General features: G+C 38.5%; 1 protein-coding gene across 1 annotated transcript in view; it reads right to left on the reverse strand.

The window, feature by feature from the left end:
* The window catches only part of KLHL1 (kelch like family member 1), a 277,918-nt gene that overhangs the window by 74,306 nt on the left and 188,647 nt on the right, over positions 1–14,965 (reverse strand). The window contains 1 exon segment of the mRNA XM_038772560.1: positions 6,832–7,018. Within this exon segment, the coding sequence (XP_038628488.1) occupies positions 6,832–7,018 (187 nt within the window).

Consider the following 14,965-nt stretch of genomic DNA (forward strand, 5'->3'; position numbering starts at 1 on the left):
ACACGAGGATGGGAGATCAGAGAGAAGGCTAGTGCAGTAGTCCAGACGGGATAGGATGAGAGCTTGAATGAGCAGGGTAGCGGTTTGGATGGAGAGGAAAGGGCAGATCTTGGCAATGTTGCGGAGCTGAGACTGGCAGGTTTTGGTGATGGCTTGGATGTGAGGGGTGAATGAGAGAGCGGAGTCGAGGATGACACCAAGGTTGCGGGCTTGTGAGACGGGAAGGATGGTAGTGCCGTCAACAGAGATGGGAAAGTCAGGGAGAGGACAAGGTTTGGGAGGGAAGACAAGGAGCTCAGTCTTCGACATGTTGAGCTTTAGGTGGCGGGCGGACATCCAGATGGAGATGTCCTGAAGGCAGGAGGAGATGCGAGCCTGGAGGGAGGGGGAGAGAGCAGGGGCAGAGATGTAGATCTGGGTGTCATCAGCGTAGAGATGATAGTTGAAGCCGTGGGAGCGAATGAGGTCACCAAGGGAGTGAGTGTATATTGAGAACAGAAGGGGACCAAGCACTGAACCTTGGGGAACCCCCACAGTAAGAGGATGGGAGGGGGAGGAGGAGCCTGCAAAAGAGCCTGTATAACTTTTAGCAATACCTTGCTGGCATGTGAGAGCAAGGAAACTGTACAATAATTGTCACAATTACTTGTATCTCCTCTCATCAGTATTGGAACTTAAACTGATCTCTTCCAATCACAGCTTCAAAGCTCGTCATCACCTTGTCCCCTCCTACCTCACCTCACTTCTCTCTTTCTATAGCCCAGCCCCACACTCCACTCCTCTGCTGCTAACTTCCTCACTGTGCTTCATTCTCACCTGTCCTACCATTGACATCTAGCCCACATCCTACCTCTGGCCTGGAATGCCCTCCCTCCGCACATCTGCCAAACTACCTCTCTTTCCCCCTTCAAAGCCCTACTGAGAGCTCACCTCCTCCAGGAGGCCTTCCCAGACTGAGTCCCCCTTTTCTTCTGCTCCTCCTCCCCACCCCATCATCCTTATTCCCTTTCTCTGCTCTACCCCCTTCCCTGCCCCAAATTACTTGTGTATATTTGTACATATTTATTATTCTATTCATTTTATTAATGATGTGTATATACCTATAATTCTATTTATCTATTTTGTTGCCACTGATGCCTAGACTTGTTTTGTTTTGTTGTCTGTCTCCCCCTTCTAGACTGTGAGCCCGTTGTTGGGTAGAGATTGTCTCTATCTGTTACCGAATTGTACTTTTCAATCACTTAGTACAGTGCTCTGCACACAGTAAGTGCTCAATAAATATGATTGAATGAATGAATGGTTAGCCATAACTGTTGACGTAATTTGGTAAGGACTTTAACTGATTCCTCTCCAGCTGCCACGCTCTGGGAATGTTACTCCCCACCTCAGAAATCTCCAGTGGCTGCCTGTCAATGTACGAGTCAAGCAAAAACTCCTCACTCTTGGCTTCAAGGCTGTCCATCACCTCGCCTGCTCCTATCTCACCTCACTTCTCTCCTTCTACAGCCCAGCCTGCACTCTCCACTCCTCTGCCACTAACATCCTCACTGTGCCTCATTTTCACCTGTCCCACCGTCAACACCCAACCCACGTCCTTCCTCTGGCCTGGAATGCCCTCCCTCCACAAATCCGCCAAGCTAGCTCTCTTCCTCCCTTCAAAGCCCTACTGAGAGCTCACCCCCTCCAGGAGGCCTTCCCAGACTGAGCCTCCTTTTTCCTCTCCTTTTTCCTATCCCCCCCCACCTCCTTCCCCTCCCCACAGACTTGTAAATATTTGTATGGATTAATTACTCTATTTTACTTGTACATATTTACTATTCTATTTATTTTGCTAATGATGTGCATATAGCTATAATTCTATTTGTTCTGTCGATTTTGACACCTGTCTACATGATTTTTTTTGTTGTCTGTCTCCCCCTTCTAGACTGTGAGCCCGTTGTTGGGTAGGGACCATCTCTATATGTTGCCGACTTGTACTTCCCAAGCGCTTAGTACAATGCTCTGCAAACAGTAAGTGCTTAATAAATATGATTGATTGAATGAATGAATGAATGAATGATACACCTCATTAGGAAGCCAATCAAAGCCAGGTGCCTTACTGTTGGCAAGACAGTGTAAAGCTGACCTAACTTCACTTTCCACGATGAGTGGCTCTAATTCAAAATACTTCAAATACTTCCTGTATATCTTTCTGGTATAGTTCCTGTGTGTACTTTTTCTCATTTTCTCATTTCCTTAGTACTTAGGAAATAAGTTCTGCACAAAATAGGAAATAGGAAATTTGTTCTGCACAAAATAAGTGCTCAGTACTATTGCTATTTGTTAAGCACTGTATTAAGCACTGGGATAGATAAAAGAAAATCTGGTTGGACCGAGTTCCTGTCTGACATGAAGTTCCCAATCTAAGAGGAAGAATAGGCAATGAAACTTCAATTTTCAGATGAAATAACTGAGGCACAGAAAGGTTAAGTGACTTAACCAATGTAACACTGCTGACAAGGGACCTCGCTGGGTTTAGACCTGGTTCTTTGGACTCCCAGAATGAAGATCCTTTCACTCACTAGCCCATACTGCTTATTTTGATGCCTTTATTTATAAATACATTTTGCCTATCTTCCCTACTGCAGAATAAACTCTTTGTGGGCAGGGAGTGTGCTACTTGTTTTGTACTTTTCAAGTTTTTAATACTGGGCAGAACAGCTAAAGGGCACTCAGTAAATGCTATTATTGCTACCTCTGGGAATTGAAAGGATTCTACAAAAGTCTGAATCTGAGTGTTGAAACACAGAACACTGATTCAAGTCTAATGTTCAAGGTTTGGACTTTGGGCACAGTAAGAATGCAAGTGCTATTGACTCTGATGAGAAAATTTGGCAAAGTGAATTTTAGAGGAAAGATGAGTTCAGTTTTACACATTTTGAATTAAAGGTTTTGGTTGAACATCCACATAGAGTTGTCTGGGAGTTGAGAAAAAAAAAATCAGTGGTGTTTATTGAGCACTTACTGTGTACTAACTGCTTGGTAGAGTAAAATACAACAGAGTTGGTAGAAGCATTCCCTGCCCACAAGGAACATAGAGTGTAGAAAGGAATTTAAAGTCAAAAAATCAAGGAAAGGCAGTGTTGCAAACTAGTGAGAGATTGGGACTTAAAAGTTAGATTTGTTGTAGCTAAAGCCATGGAAGTGGATGTGGTCCCTGAATGAGTGAGGAAGTGTAAACTGAAGAAAAAAGGAGAAAATCCAGAATAGGGCTTTCAAGGGCACCAACATTTGGCGAGGGGAGGGGGAAACCATTTAAAGGAAGTTATAAATGAAGGACAAATATATACCCATTTATTGATCCATTTAATTATTTTTTTGGTCAAACCCCAAGGGTAGTCATTTGCAGGAAAGATCTTGTCAGTTTTCCTTTGAAAGTTTCCTTGTACATTGTGTGTAAGGCAGAAAAAATTGTATCATATTTATGACCTTTTGGAGGATAAGGTGGAAACTTTTTGTGTATTAGCTAATTACATGACATTAAGTAAAGTTAGTTAAAGAGCACTATTTAAATCACATCTGCCCCTTGGTAGGAATTTGCAAAAAGCCATGGAAAGGCAGTGTAGACAAGGATTTTCTCTAGCAGCTGAAATTAACTTCATCGTAACTGGCGTATTTTTGTCCCTGCAATTGAGGACCTTTCTAATCCATGATATTGTTCTAAGAATACACTGACACCTCAGAGAATAAAAGAGGACCACTTCTACATATATAATCGTGAACACTATTTAGTATTTATTATTCCCACAGGAACAGTCAGTGGTTATTTTCCAGGTTTTATTGTGTATGCTTAACAGAAACAATTACCTGCCTAGGGAATGTAACTTTAATATGTGGCTACAGATATTGCAGCCACGAGTACCTGTCTACTTACTGTCTGTTTCCTCAAGTTACAGAGATTATAGCATTACTGTCTCTGTGCTCACTAAAGAGCCATAGAATATGAATGAAAGCACGTTATAAACCAGAATAAACAATGGGCACAAAGTCACCACCCATGACTCTAATGATAACATTTTAAATCCCTTTCCCCATGTCAGTTAAAGCAGATCCCATGATTGACATACTATTCCAGATACAAAAAGCCCAAATAAATGTAGACACCTTAGGATTTTTTTTTCTTGATTATTCTGGATCCATCTTGAAAAATAGGGAGGCCTTGATCATAGGCAATATGTACTACATGAATACCTATTCCTGGGGCCTGCTGGAATTTGCACTGTGCACATTTACACTTTATCTCTTGCGGGTGGTATTGCAATCAACAAGGAGCTATTGCACACCCACTAATTACACAACACAGTGTACAATTAGTGCTTGGTCTCCCAAGAGAACTGTTCCTACAAAAGAAGGAAAATAAATGTTCTATGACCTCAAAGACTTTAAAATCTACTGGAAAAACAGGCTTACAAAAACTAGTTAAAAATAGTGGGAATATGAAGAAGTATGAAGTAGAATAACTAGATAGCAGTAAAAGAATGTCATCATGAAATAGTGAAATTAATCAAACTAGGAGGGAATTCTCACTCTGTGGCTTCATCTGCCGTTTTTGAATGTGGCGCTTTCTTCTATTAATATCAATATTCATAAAAGATCCAGTTTTGTAATGTTAATACTGTCCATACTATTTTCATGGGATGCCATGAAACATGCTGTGATATTATTATAATAAGAATTGGGAAATTGTGAAAAAGTAGCACAACAATATGCTATGGCCCAGTTTTAGATATTTTTCTCTGCTTGTGCATTAATTATTTTCATGTATTTGTATGATGCTTAGAGGGGTATTTTCTCTTTTATAGTGAAATATGAACTTTTAATGACAATTAAAAAGGTGTTATTCATTAAAAGGTTAAAACAGGAAGAATTACGGGATAAATAAAAAAAATTATACAGGGTGTGACATTTAGCATAGTGTCCTTTTCATTTTATCGAGAATATTTTTTCTTCTCAGAATTAGAATTATTGGGCCTATTTAAGGTTCCCTCAGGACAGTGTATCCATTTTACCAAAATTTAAAACTGATTTTAAATAAAAATAGTAGTGCTTGTCTCATGGTATTAAAAAAAATGATGTTTTGTTGCCTGATGATTAAGTGACTTACACTGGACCATTCAAATTCTCAGTATGTTAAAGAGTTAGGAAAAAGTTCTAGGACTGCTTGTGAGGACCATCCGGAGCAAAATAACTGGATGCATTGTTAAAATAAAGGTCAGGAGGTTTTGGGTTATTTTTTTTTTGTTTTGGCTTCCAAACATGTTCCAAGGCTCACAAAAAAGGACCAACCTGAATTTTGTGCACACTAATGAGTCAGGTAAATCTTAGCCAGTCATGGATCTTATTTACTCATACATTTGAAACCAGGTGACCAAAATTAAAGGATGTTTCTCAAGTATTATCAGTTATCATTTAACCTTTTATCCCTGAATTAATTTTTAAAATCTAAAATATGTACAATATGCATGTGGAATGTATTCTCCTTTAACATAACTGGGAAAATGGAAACCATAACATATAATTGTAAGAGTGTTAACACTGTCAAAAAGAGATTATTCTAGATTACGTCTCGGATTGTTCACCTGCTAATCATATGCTTTTCCACTTAAAAGCATCTTACAAAACATCCAGGTTTTCACTTTACCAAATTCATTAAACTATAGTGTTAAGCAAAAGAGCACTAAGTAAAGTGTAATCTCCCATTGTAGATAATAGAAAGTGCAGTAATATATTCATTCCCAAGATTTAGTAATTGACTAAAGCAATAGAACAGTCTTTGAAAGCAGTCAGTGATATTTACTGAGTGATTACTGTTTGCAAAGCACTGTATTTAGCACCTTGGAGAGTACAAATACAACAAAATTGATAAACACATTCCTTTCCCAGAAGGAATTTACAACTTAGAGACTTATTATAATAATAATTTTGGCATTTGTTAAGCACTTACTATGTGCAAAGCACTGTTCTATATGCTGGAGAGGATACAAGGTGATCAGAGTGCCCCATGTGGGGCTCACAATCTTAATCCCCATTTTACAGATGAGGGAACTGAGGCACAGAGAATTAAGTGACTTGCCCAAAGTCATACAGTTGACAAGTGGCAAAGCCAGAATTTGAACCCATGACCTTTGACTCCCAAGCTCGTGCTCTTTCCAATGAGCAATGCTGCTACTTATTATATCATGGCATTGCATTGTAAATACTTACCTTTACATGAAAGATTATGAGTTGTGCACAACATTCACAATATGCAAATAAAATTTTAAATTTTCTGTGATATTTTCTCATATCATTCAGCAAAGTAGACACCCTCTACTAGCATATTAGACATCTTTTATGTGTTCCTTTAATCTCTTCATTCAGTATTAGTTTTTTGAGCAGCCACTGCATGCTCAAGAGACAATCCCTGCCCACAACAAGCTCACAGTCTAGAGAAGTGGAGAAGACAACACCTGCAGCTACTCTCCTTGAGAACACAATAAGGCATTTGTAAATAAAACCAGTTGGAAAATCAAAGGACTTTCTTTAAATAACACTGTAATAACATTGTCAAGTCTGTCAAAGCACTTCAAAGATTGCAGGGGAGGAGAAGAGATAGAGAGTAAGAATTGACCGAAAGCAATATTTGCAAGGACTGTGAATGCTGACCATTACTTCTACATGAGAAAGTACAATACAAAAATAAAAGCATCACTTACTGGAAATAGGTGCTCTCAGAGCATGGTAACAAGTTATTCCTGCAATTGTCTTCTTTCATACAAAACATAGCACATCTTCAATTTCAGAACCACATACCTTTATTGTTGTCCATTCCTCCTACAGCAAACAACATTCCAACAGTAGACTTTCTGGGTTTAGTTCTGGGACTTTGCATTAAAGTCCTTCTTTCTGGCAAGAGATGGTACTTCATGGCTTCCAGAATCAATTTTTGACATTCCAAGTCATCCTTAAAGAGAGTGTGATTTTCTAAGTCTGCCAAAATCTGTGAATTATAGATTCATAATAAATAATGATTCCCCTTGTCAATAAAAATATCAATAGTTGTATGCAAGGTTAGTATTAGACTATATGCCAAAACTAATAATTGACCAGCAAAAGTCATTAAAATAAAAAACTGAAGTAATACATCATTTGAGACAAAGTCCATTTTACCAACAATAACTTTAGATCAATGTTCAGTTTCAATGTGACTGTATAGACTCTGTGAGACAGTTATTCATTTTGACTGCATAGACTATGAGACAGTTATAAACACATTTCCTTTCAGGTTTTGTGACAGCTTGCCAGACTCTGATGTGTTTGTCCACACTGTCCATCTTCCATCATTAATTTCCATGACATATAACAATACTGAACAGACTTTCCCCATCCTGAGCATCCTGTGATCAATTAAAATATCCCCAGGAAGCCAAAGAGGGGAAATAAAATTCATTTTGCCCACCTCTAAGTCCTTATTTGAATTCCTGCATCACCAGCACATCACTTCCTGAATGAGTTTTGGTTGGGTACTTACATACATTCTGCTCTCTTCATCGAGCACACCTCTTGAAGCTGTAAAATATTGACTTTATATGTCTGTGAAAGAAGCAGGGATCTTCTGGTTCCCCATGTCAGAGGAAAGAACACTAATCTTGGAGTGTTCGGTCTTTCTGTATATATGTGTATATATGCATATCATTCATTCAATCATATTTATTTGGCACTTCATGTGTGCAGAACACTGTACTAAACACTTGGAAGGTACAGTTCAGCAATAAAGAGAGACAATCCCTGCCCACACTGGGTTTACAGTTTAGAAGGGGCTTACAGTTTCCATATATATGCTCCTGCACTGATGTGTAACCTTGGAGAAGTCATTAAATATTTATTCAAAAATTCAATCTTATTTATTGAGCACTTACTATGTGCAGGGCCCTATATTAAGTACTTGGGAAAGTACAATATCACAATGAAAAGAGACAATCCCTTCCCACAACAAGCTCACAGTCTAGAGAAGCGGAGAAGACAACACTTGCATCTACTCTCCTGGAGAACACAATAAGGCATTTGTAAATAAAACCAGTTGGAAAATCAAAGGACTTTCTTTAAATAACAAGTTATATTACTGTACTAAATTGAGCTACCAGCCAAACCAAATTAATGCAGGGGTCTTAGAGCCCGTGGAAAAAGGGAAAGGAAAGGAAAAGGAAAGGAGAAGGAAAAAGTCTAAGGTCCCCTACTAGAAGAGAAGCACAAGATGCAGTAGCCACTGCTGTCCCCACTGAAAGCAACTTACAGTGTGCACAAATCAAAGACAGTATTCTACATTCCCCCACCATCGCCCCATGCTACCAAGGGATCAGAGCAGCAGTGCCAAGATAAACCCATTGAGAAAAGGAGTAACCAAGCTTCCCCCAGCTACTAAATTCTTAATTTATCAGTTTCACTTAAACCCAGTTTCCTGTCACTGAACTGTTAGTTTATCAAAATAACCCTCTCTCTGTCAGATTGCTAGTTACCACTCTGATTATGAAGTAAACAGGTACCTCCCAATTCCGTTAATTTATAATGTAAATCCTGGACTCAATCTCTGCGGGAGCATTAGCATTTGCAGTTTGTCAGTGAACTTTCCGTGCTATTAGATGCTGCTGGCCATTTGAAAACCTCACCCCTCCTCTACCACCACAAGGGCAGCCCCAGGATCAGCCAGGAAACTTAGCTTGATAAGAGGGTTAGAGCACTTCCCAAACCTCTCAGCTTCTGTGTTGATGGCATAACATTGTATAATGCATTATGTGAGCCACACAAAATCAAAGATCCTAAATTCCATCATCTGTTGATATGGCCCTGCTTCCAGCATAGGGGGTGGAAACCCATTTTAGGACTACAGAGGGGAAAGTATCTCCCCTGACCTCTATCCATGGCAAGACATTTACACTCTAACTTTCATAAGAATCCCTGGTCTCTTTGATATTCATTTTCATGGAATTTCCCCTTCAGGAGCATGCTCACTCCAATCCAAGACATTTTGATACAGAAGCGTTTCTACATTCAGTGTCATAAAAATAGCTGAATGTTAATGAATAAAAATTGCTTATCACACATTTAACATTTATATCTATTTGTTTTTTTTCAAAACCACAAAGCAATCATCATTTAATATCTATGATATATGTTGAATATTTGTGGCTAGTCAATCTATTCCCAAGAACAGTTATTTTCTTAAAAAGATACATTGAAAGAATCTATTGTTGCCTTTGGATAGTACATTAAGTTTGCATAGTACTTCCTTTTTCCATGTGGATTCATGTTTTATTTTGCTGTCACCATCATTCATTAAACAATACTGAGTGCCTCTCTCCAATGGGTTTTTTATCCCTGCCCTGAAAAGGGGAAATCAAGGCATGAAATGCATAAAGATAGTGGGAGCAGGAGGAAAAAAAATGTATATCTGAAAACAGTAAGAGTGTGCACCTCAAGATATCCATAGGTGCTACAGGAGGACTTTTATATGACATGTGTGGGCAGTATAAATTTGCTGGTGAATGCCCCCAAGAAAACAAGTGTATTAAAGATACTGAGAGACTTTTTGTGGTGTACTTAAAATGTGGGAAAATTTTGGGAGGAGAGAAGAATTGAGAGTAAACTGCAATAGTATGTTTGCTTGGGAAAAGCAAAGTGCAAAACTGGAGTGTAGCACTAATAGCAACACTAAAGAGCAGAAAGCACTGGTGGACTGCCGTAAAATCATCATCAGGAACTTTTTTTTGATGTGGAGGGAAATGGATAAGCATAAGATTGTGAGCTCCCCATGGGACAACCTGATCACCGTGTAACCTCTCCAGCGCTTAGAAGCGCTTAATAAATGCCATTATTATTATTATTTATTATTATTATTATTATTATTGGATGCTTTCCCAGAGTGTATTGCTATGGTTTGAACAACACTTTATGAAGTTGCAGAGTGTAGAGTAAATTGAAGAAAGAAGAGGACGGAAGAAAGGAATCCAGTGGAGAGGATTATTCAACTTCGGACAATGACAGGAGCTGATTCCAGTAGTGGATGTAAATTTTGGGGAAATAAATAGCATTATTTAGAGCTAGACAGACTATGCACAGAAAAGCAGGTAGATGATGTATCCAAGGATATATTATATTATGGGTCAGAATCTAGAATCCAGGCATATTTTCACAAGTAAATGCTATATTTACATAGCAGCGTGGCTCAGTGGAAAGAGCACGGGCTTTGGAGTCAGAGGTCATGGGTTCAAATCCCAGCTCTGCCAATTGTCAGCTGTGTGACTTTGAGCAAGTCACTTAACTTCTCTGGGCCTCAGTTACCTCATCTGTAAAATGGGGATTAAGACTGTGAGCCCCTTGTGGGACAACCTGATCATCTTGTAACCTCTCCAGTGCTTAGAATAGTGCTTTGCACATAGTAAGAACTTAATAAATGCCATTATTATTATATGTAATAGTTTTTCTCAATCTTGCCTACAATCTCCATCAGTAAAACAATGCTGCTAAACACTGATAGATCCACTAGCCCCTGATGTGTGGGTATGTGTTTGTATGTAAACTCACATATGAAAAGCAAGAATTTTATAAATGAGGTACTAAAAGAGATTAAAGGCTCAAATTCCTCCATCATTTGTCTATTTGATGTGATAATAGAAAAGCACTATATGTAATGCCTGGAAAATAAGTACCTCCCTAGCTGCATGCATAATCCACTACTCAGGAAATGATTAGGTACAGAAGGAAACAAGACATAATTCATTTAAGGTATTTATTGGAAAAATATCACTTCCTAATAACACATAAAATATATACAACTACATTGGACGGTTGGTTTATTGCCTCCTGCTTCATTTCTAAAATTATGTTTTTTGAAGGCATTGGTTGCCCCCATTAAGCTTATTTTTTATGGCATTTATTAAGTGCTATGTGCAAAGCACTGTTCTAAGTGCTGGGGAGGTTATAAGGTGATCAGGTTGTCCCACGGGGGGCTCACAGTCTTAATCCCCATTTTACAGATGAGGTAACTGAGGCCCAGAGAAGTTAAGTGATTTGCCCAAAGTCACACAGCTGACAGTTGACAGAGCCGGGATTTCAACTCATGACCTCTGACTCCAAAGCCCGGGCTCTTTCCACTGAGCCACACTGCTTTATTTAATTATTGAATTGAAAAAGGCAAAATAAATATTAGACTTTTTTTCCCTGTAAATTACATCCTGAAAAAAAATCACATAAAATAAGCCAAAATCAACTTCCTGTTGCATTATCTTTCTCATAAATTTTCATTTTAATTATTTCTAAACTGAGAGAATTGTGCCATAGACATCGAGACATTGACTAAGCCAAGAATTTTAGTTGAAGGATAGTTCACAAAAATAAGTCCAATAGACATTTTTTTTTTTCTGGAGAGAATCCTCTGAAAAGAAAAAGATTAACAAATGAAGGCTTTGCAATCATCCAATTGTCTCAAACCTTCAAAATCCCCCAGATTGACTAATAACCCCACACCTTCCTTTAAAACAGATGAGCTCTACTATATTCACCAGTGCATATATTCTCATCATGACTGCCACCCAAAAGGGGATTAATTTTTAAGGATCTAGATAGAATACTCAGAACAGTGTTCATTAACAAGTACACTGCCACTTCTTTGATATATTGTCTAATGTTGGCTGTTGAAGTATAGGAATATTATTGAACTATGTACAAATGGAAGCTATAAGGCAATAACAGCCTCCTCTTGCCCTTAGCTAGCAAACACTAATTGTTATAGGAAAATTTAAAAATGCAATACTGAATCTGGAAAGAGGTATGATTTTAATTCTCTGGTAAACATTTTGCTTTCAACAAGCTAAGCACATCATACAAGCCCCTCAGTTGACTTATGCAGTAGTATATATATCCAGTACTGTATATTTATCAAGCACTTACTGTGACAAAGCACTGTACTAAGCACTTGGGGACTACAATATAAAAAAGTTGGTAGACACAATCTCTGCCCACAATATGCTTAGAATCTAGAGGAAGCACAAGAAGGTACAAACACAAACACAAATTTTTGAATGATCATTGAACTCTTTTCAGAGTGAGCAATGTACTATGAACTATCAATATTTCTGAAATTTTGTTTCACTCCACATTCAGGAAATCTTTTGCACAAATAAAATTTTCCATCGGAAACACAGAGTTGATTGGTGTTATTAAATTTTGCTACCTGCAAGGACAAAAAAAGAAATGATAAAGCCTGCATCAAGAAAGCAGCATGACCTCAGTGTGTTGCACATAGTAAGCACTTAATAAATGCCATTATTATTATTAATAATAGTATATTATTATATTATATTAATATAATACTATTATAATAATATAATAATTATAATAATAATATAAAGAGCATAGGACTGGGAGTTAGAGGACCTGGGTTCTAATCTTGTGTATGCCACTTTTCTACTGTATGACCTGTGAAAGGCTCAACTTCTAAGTGCCTCTATTTCCTCATCTGTAAAATCAATTGATCATATTTATTGATTGCTTTCTATAAAATAAGGACTGAAAATATGTTCATTTTCCTACATGGACTGTAAGCCACATTTGGGACAAGGACTTTGTCCAACCTAATAGTCTTATATTATCCCTATGGTTAGTACAGTTCTTGGCACATAGTAAGCACTTCCTAAGTACTATAAATATTATTATATGTCCTTTGAGATATTGATAGGCATATATGACATCCACTGTCTACCACCAAGTGCACACTAGCATAAAAACAACTACATAATGATTATGGCATTTATGAAGTGTTTACCCAGTTCTGCAATGCCCATCTAATTATAAGGTTGTAGGTCCTCATGTCTGGTGAATTCCCTGTATATTTTCAACTTTAGAGGTGGCTTTTCAAAGAGAATATTTGCTTATGCAAATATAAGTAAGGGTCAGGTTTGGCACTGTTAGTGAAGAGGGGGCAGTGGCAAAAAGATAGGGTGGGTCAGTGAACTGCTTGGATTTTGCAAGGACATTCAGAGGGAAGCACAAGGAAAACTACAGGATACAATAGTATTTACCATTTCCCCCCCACCCCCATTGTTCACAGTTTATTGTCTTTTCACCTTTTTCTATTTCTATCAGTCCTGCTCCCAGCAGGGAAAATGTTCTACCTGTTTCATGGAGATTCAGGGGAAAGCAGGATAAAAAGCCGCAGAGAAAAGAACTATCAATCCATCAGTGGCTTTTATCAAATGCTGTTTGCAGAACACTATTCTAAGCACTATACATTCATTCATTCAATCATATTTATTGAGCACGTACTGTGTGCAGAGCACCGTACTAAGTGCTTGGAAAGTACAAGTTGGCAACATATAGAGATGGTCCCCACCCAACTACAGGCTCACAGTTTAGAAGGGGGAGACAGATAACAAAAAAAAAAACCATGTAGACAGGTGTCAAAATCATGAGAATGAATAGAATTATAGCTATATGCACATCATTAACAAAATAAATAAAATAGTAAATATGTCCAAGTTAAATAGAGTAATAAATCTGTACAAATATATATAAGTGCTGTGGGGAGGGGAAGGAGCCGGGTGGGATGGGGAGAAGGAGAGGAAAAAGGGGGCTCAGTGTGGGAAGGCCTCCTGGAGGAGGTGAGCTCTCAGTAGGGCTTTGAAGGGAAAGAATATATGTAAGCTGCTCCTCTAGACTGTAAACTCCTTATGGGAAGAGAACATATCTTCCAACTTTGTTATATCACATTGTCCCAAGTGCTTAGAACAGTGCTCTGCACACACAAAGTGCTCAATCTTCAATAAATAAATCATATTTATGGAGTGTTTATTGTGTGCTGAGTGGGAGAATAATGATAATGATAATAATAATAATAATAATAATAATAATAATAATGGTATTTGTTAAGCACTTACTATGTGCCAAGCACTGTTCTAAGTGCTGGGATAGATACAAGGTAATCAGGTTGTCCCACGTGGGGCTCACAGTCTTAATCTCCATTTTACAGATGAGGCAGAGAGAAGTTAAGTGGTTTGCCCAAGGTCACACTGCAGACAAGTGGCAGAGCCAGGATTAGAACCCAGGTCCTCTAACTCCGAAGCCCGGGCTCTTTTTACTAAACCACACTGCTTCTCTAAACAATTCGGGGGTTGGTATACCCATTATCTGCCCACAATGAACTTTCAGCCTAGAGGGGGAAACAGCCATTTATATAAATAATAAATTACAGATATTATACATAATAAGTGCTGCGGAGCTGAGGGAGAGGTGACTAAAGGGAGCAAATCAGGGCTAGCTATGCAGAAAGTAGTGGGAATACAATTGATTTATTAGCACTTGGGAAAGTTCTGCTTCCCTTCCCACTTGTTTGCTGTTCATTATTTGGTTTCAAATGGAATTGAAACTCAGCAAGACTTTCAAGGGGAGATAAATGCCTCTCTCACCACCTATCCTGAACCAGACTACTTTTCCCTCAGGCTCCTTGACTTTCTGATATCTCGTTTCCCACAGTTTTGGCTTTGACTATGGAAAGAGCTAGGGACTACTTGTTAGAAAATCGGGGAAACAGAGAGAGAGTCCACTGCCATGAGAAGCAACATACAATGGGTGCCAAATACCCACCGCAGCCACCCATAGTGGATGAAGTCATGGAGATTGTATCACTGGCAGGGGGAACTCAACTGGTATATTTTCCCACCAATCATATCTTGCCTACTGCATGCAATCAGATGAGGCAATAGGAATTTCAGGTTGTAAACCAATATTTTAATTGGCAGAATTGAAATGACAAAGGTGCTCTGGAAGTCTTTCATTTGTTATGGGGGTTGTAGATTAGCAAACTGCAAACCTATTGTGTACCCCTGTTCCCTAAGAATTGGTGTTGATACATATTTATAAGATTGGACACAGTCCTTGTCCCATATTAGACTCA

Source organism: Tachyglossus aculeatus, chromosome 2 (genome assembly GCF_015852505.1).
Source record: "Tachyglossus aculeatus isolate mTacAcu1 chromosome 2, mTacAcu1.pri, whole genome shotgun sequence".
NCBI classification, from domain to species: domain Eukaryota; kingdom Metazoa; phylum Chordata; class Mammalia; order Monotremata; family Tachyglossidae; genus Tachyglossus; species Tachyglossus aculeatus.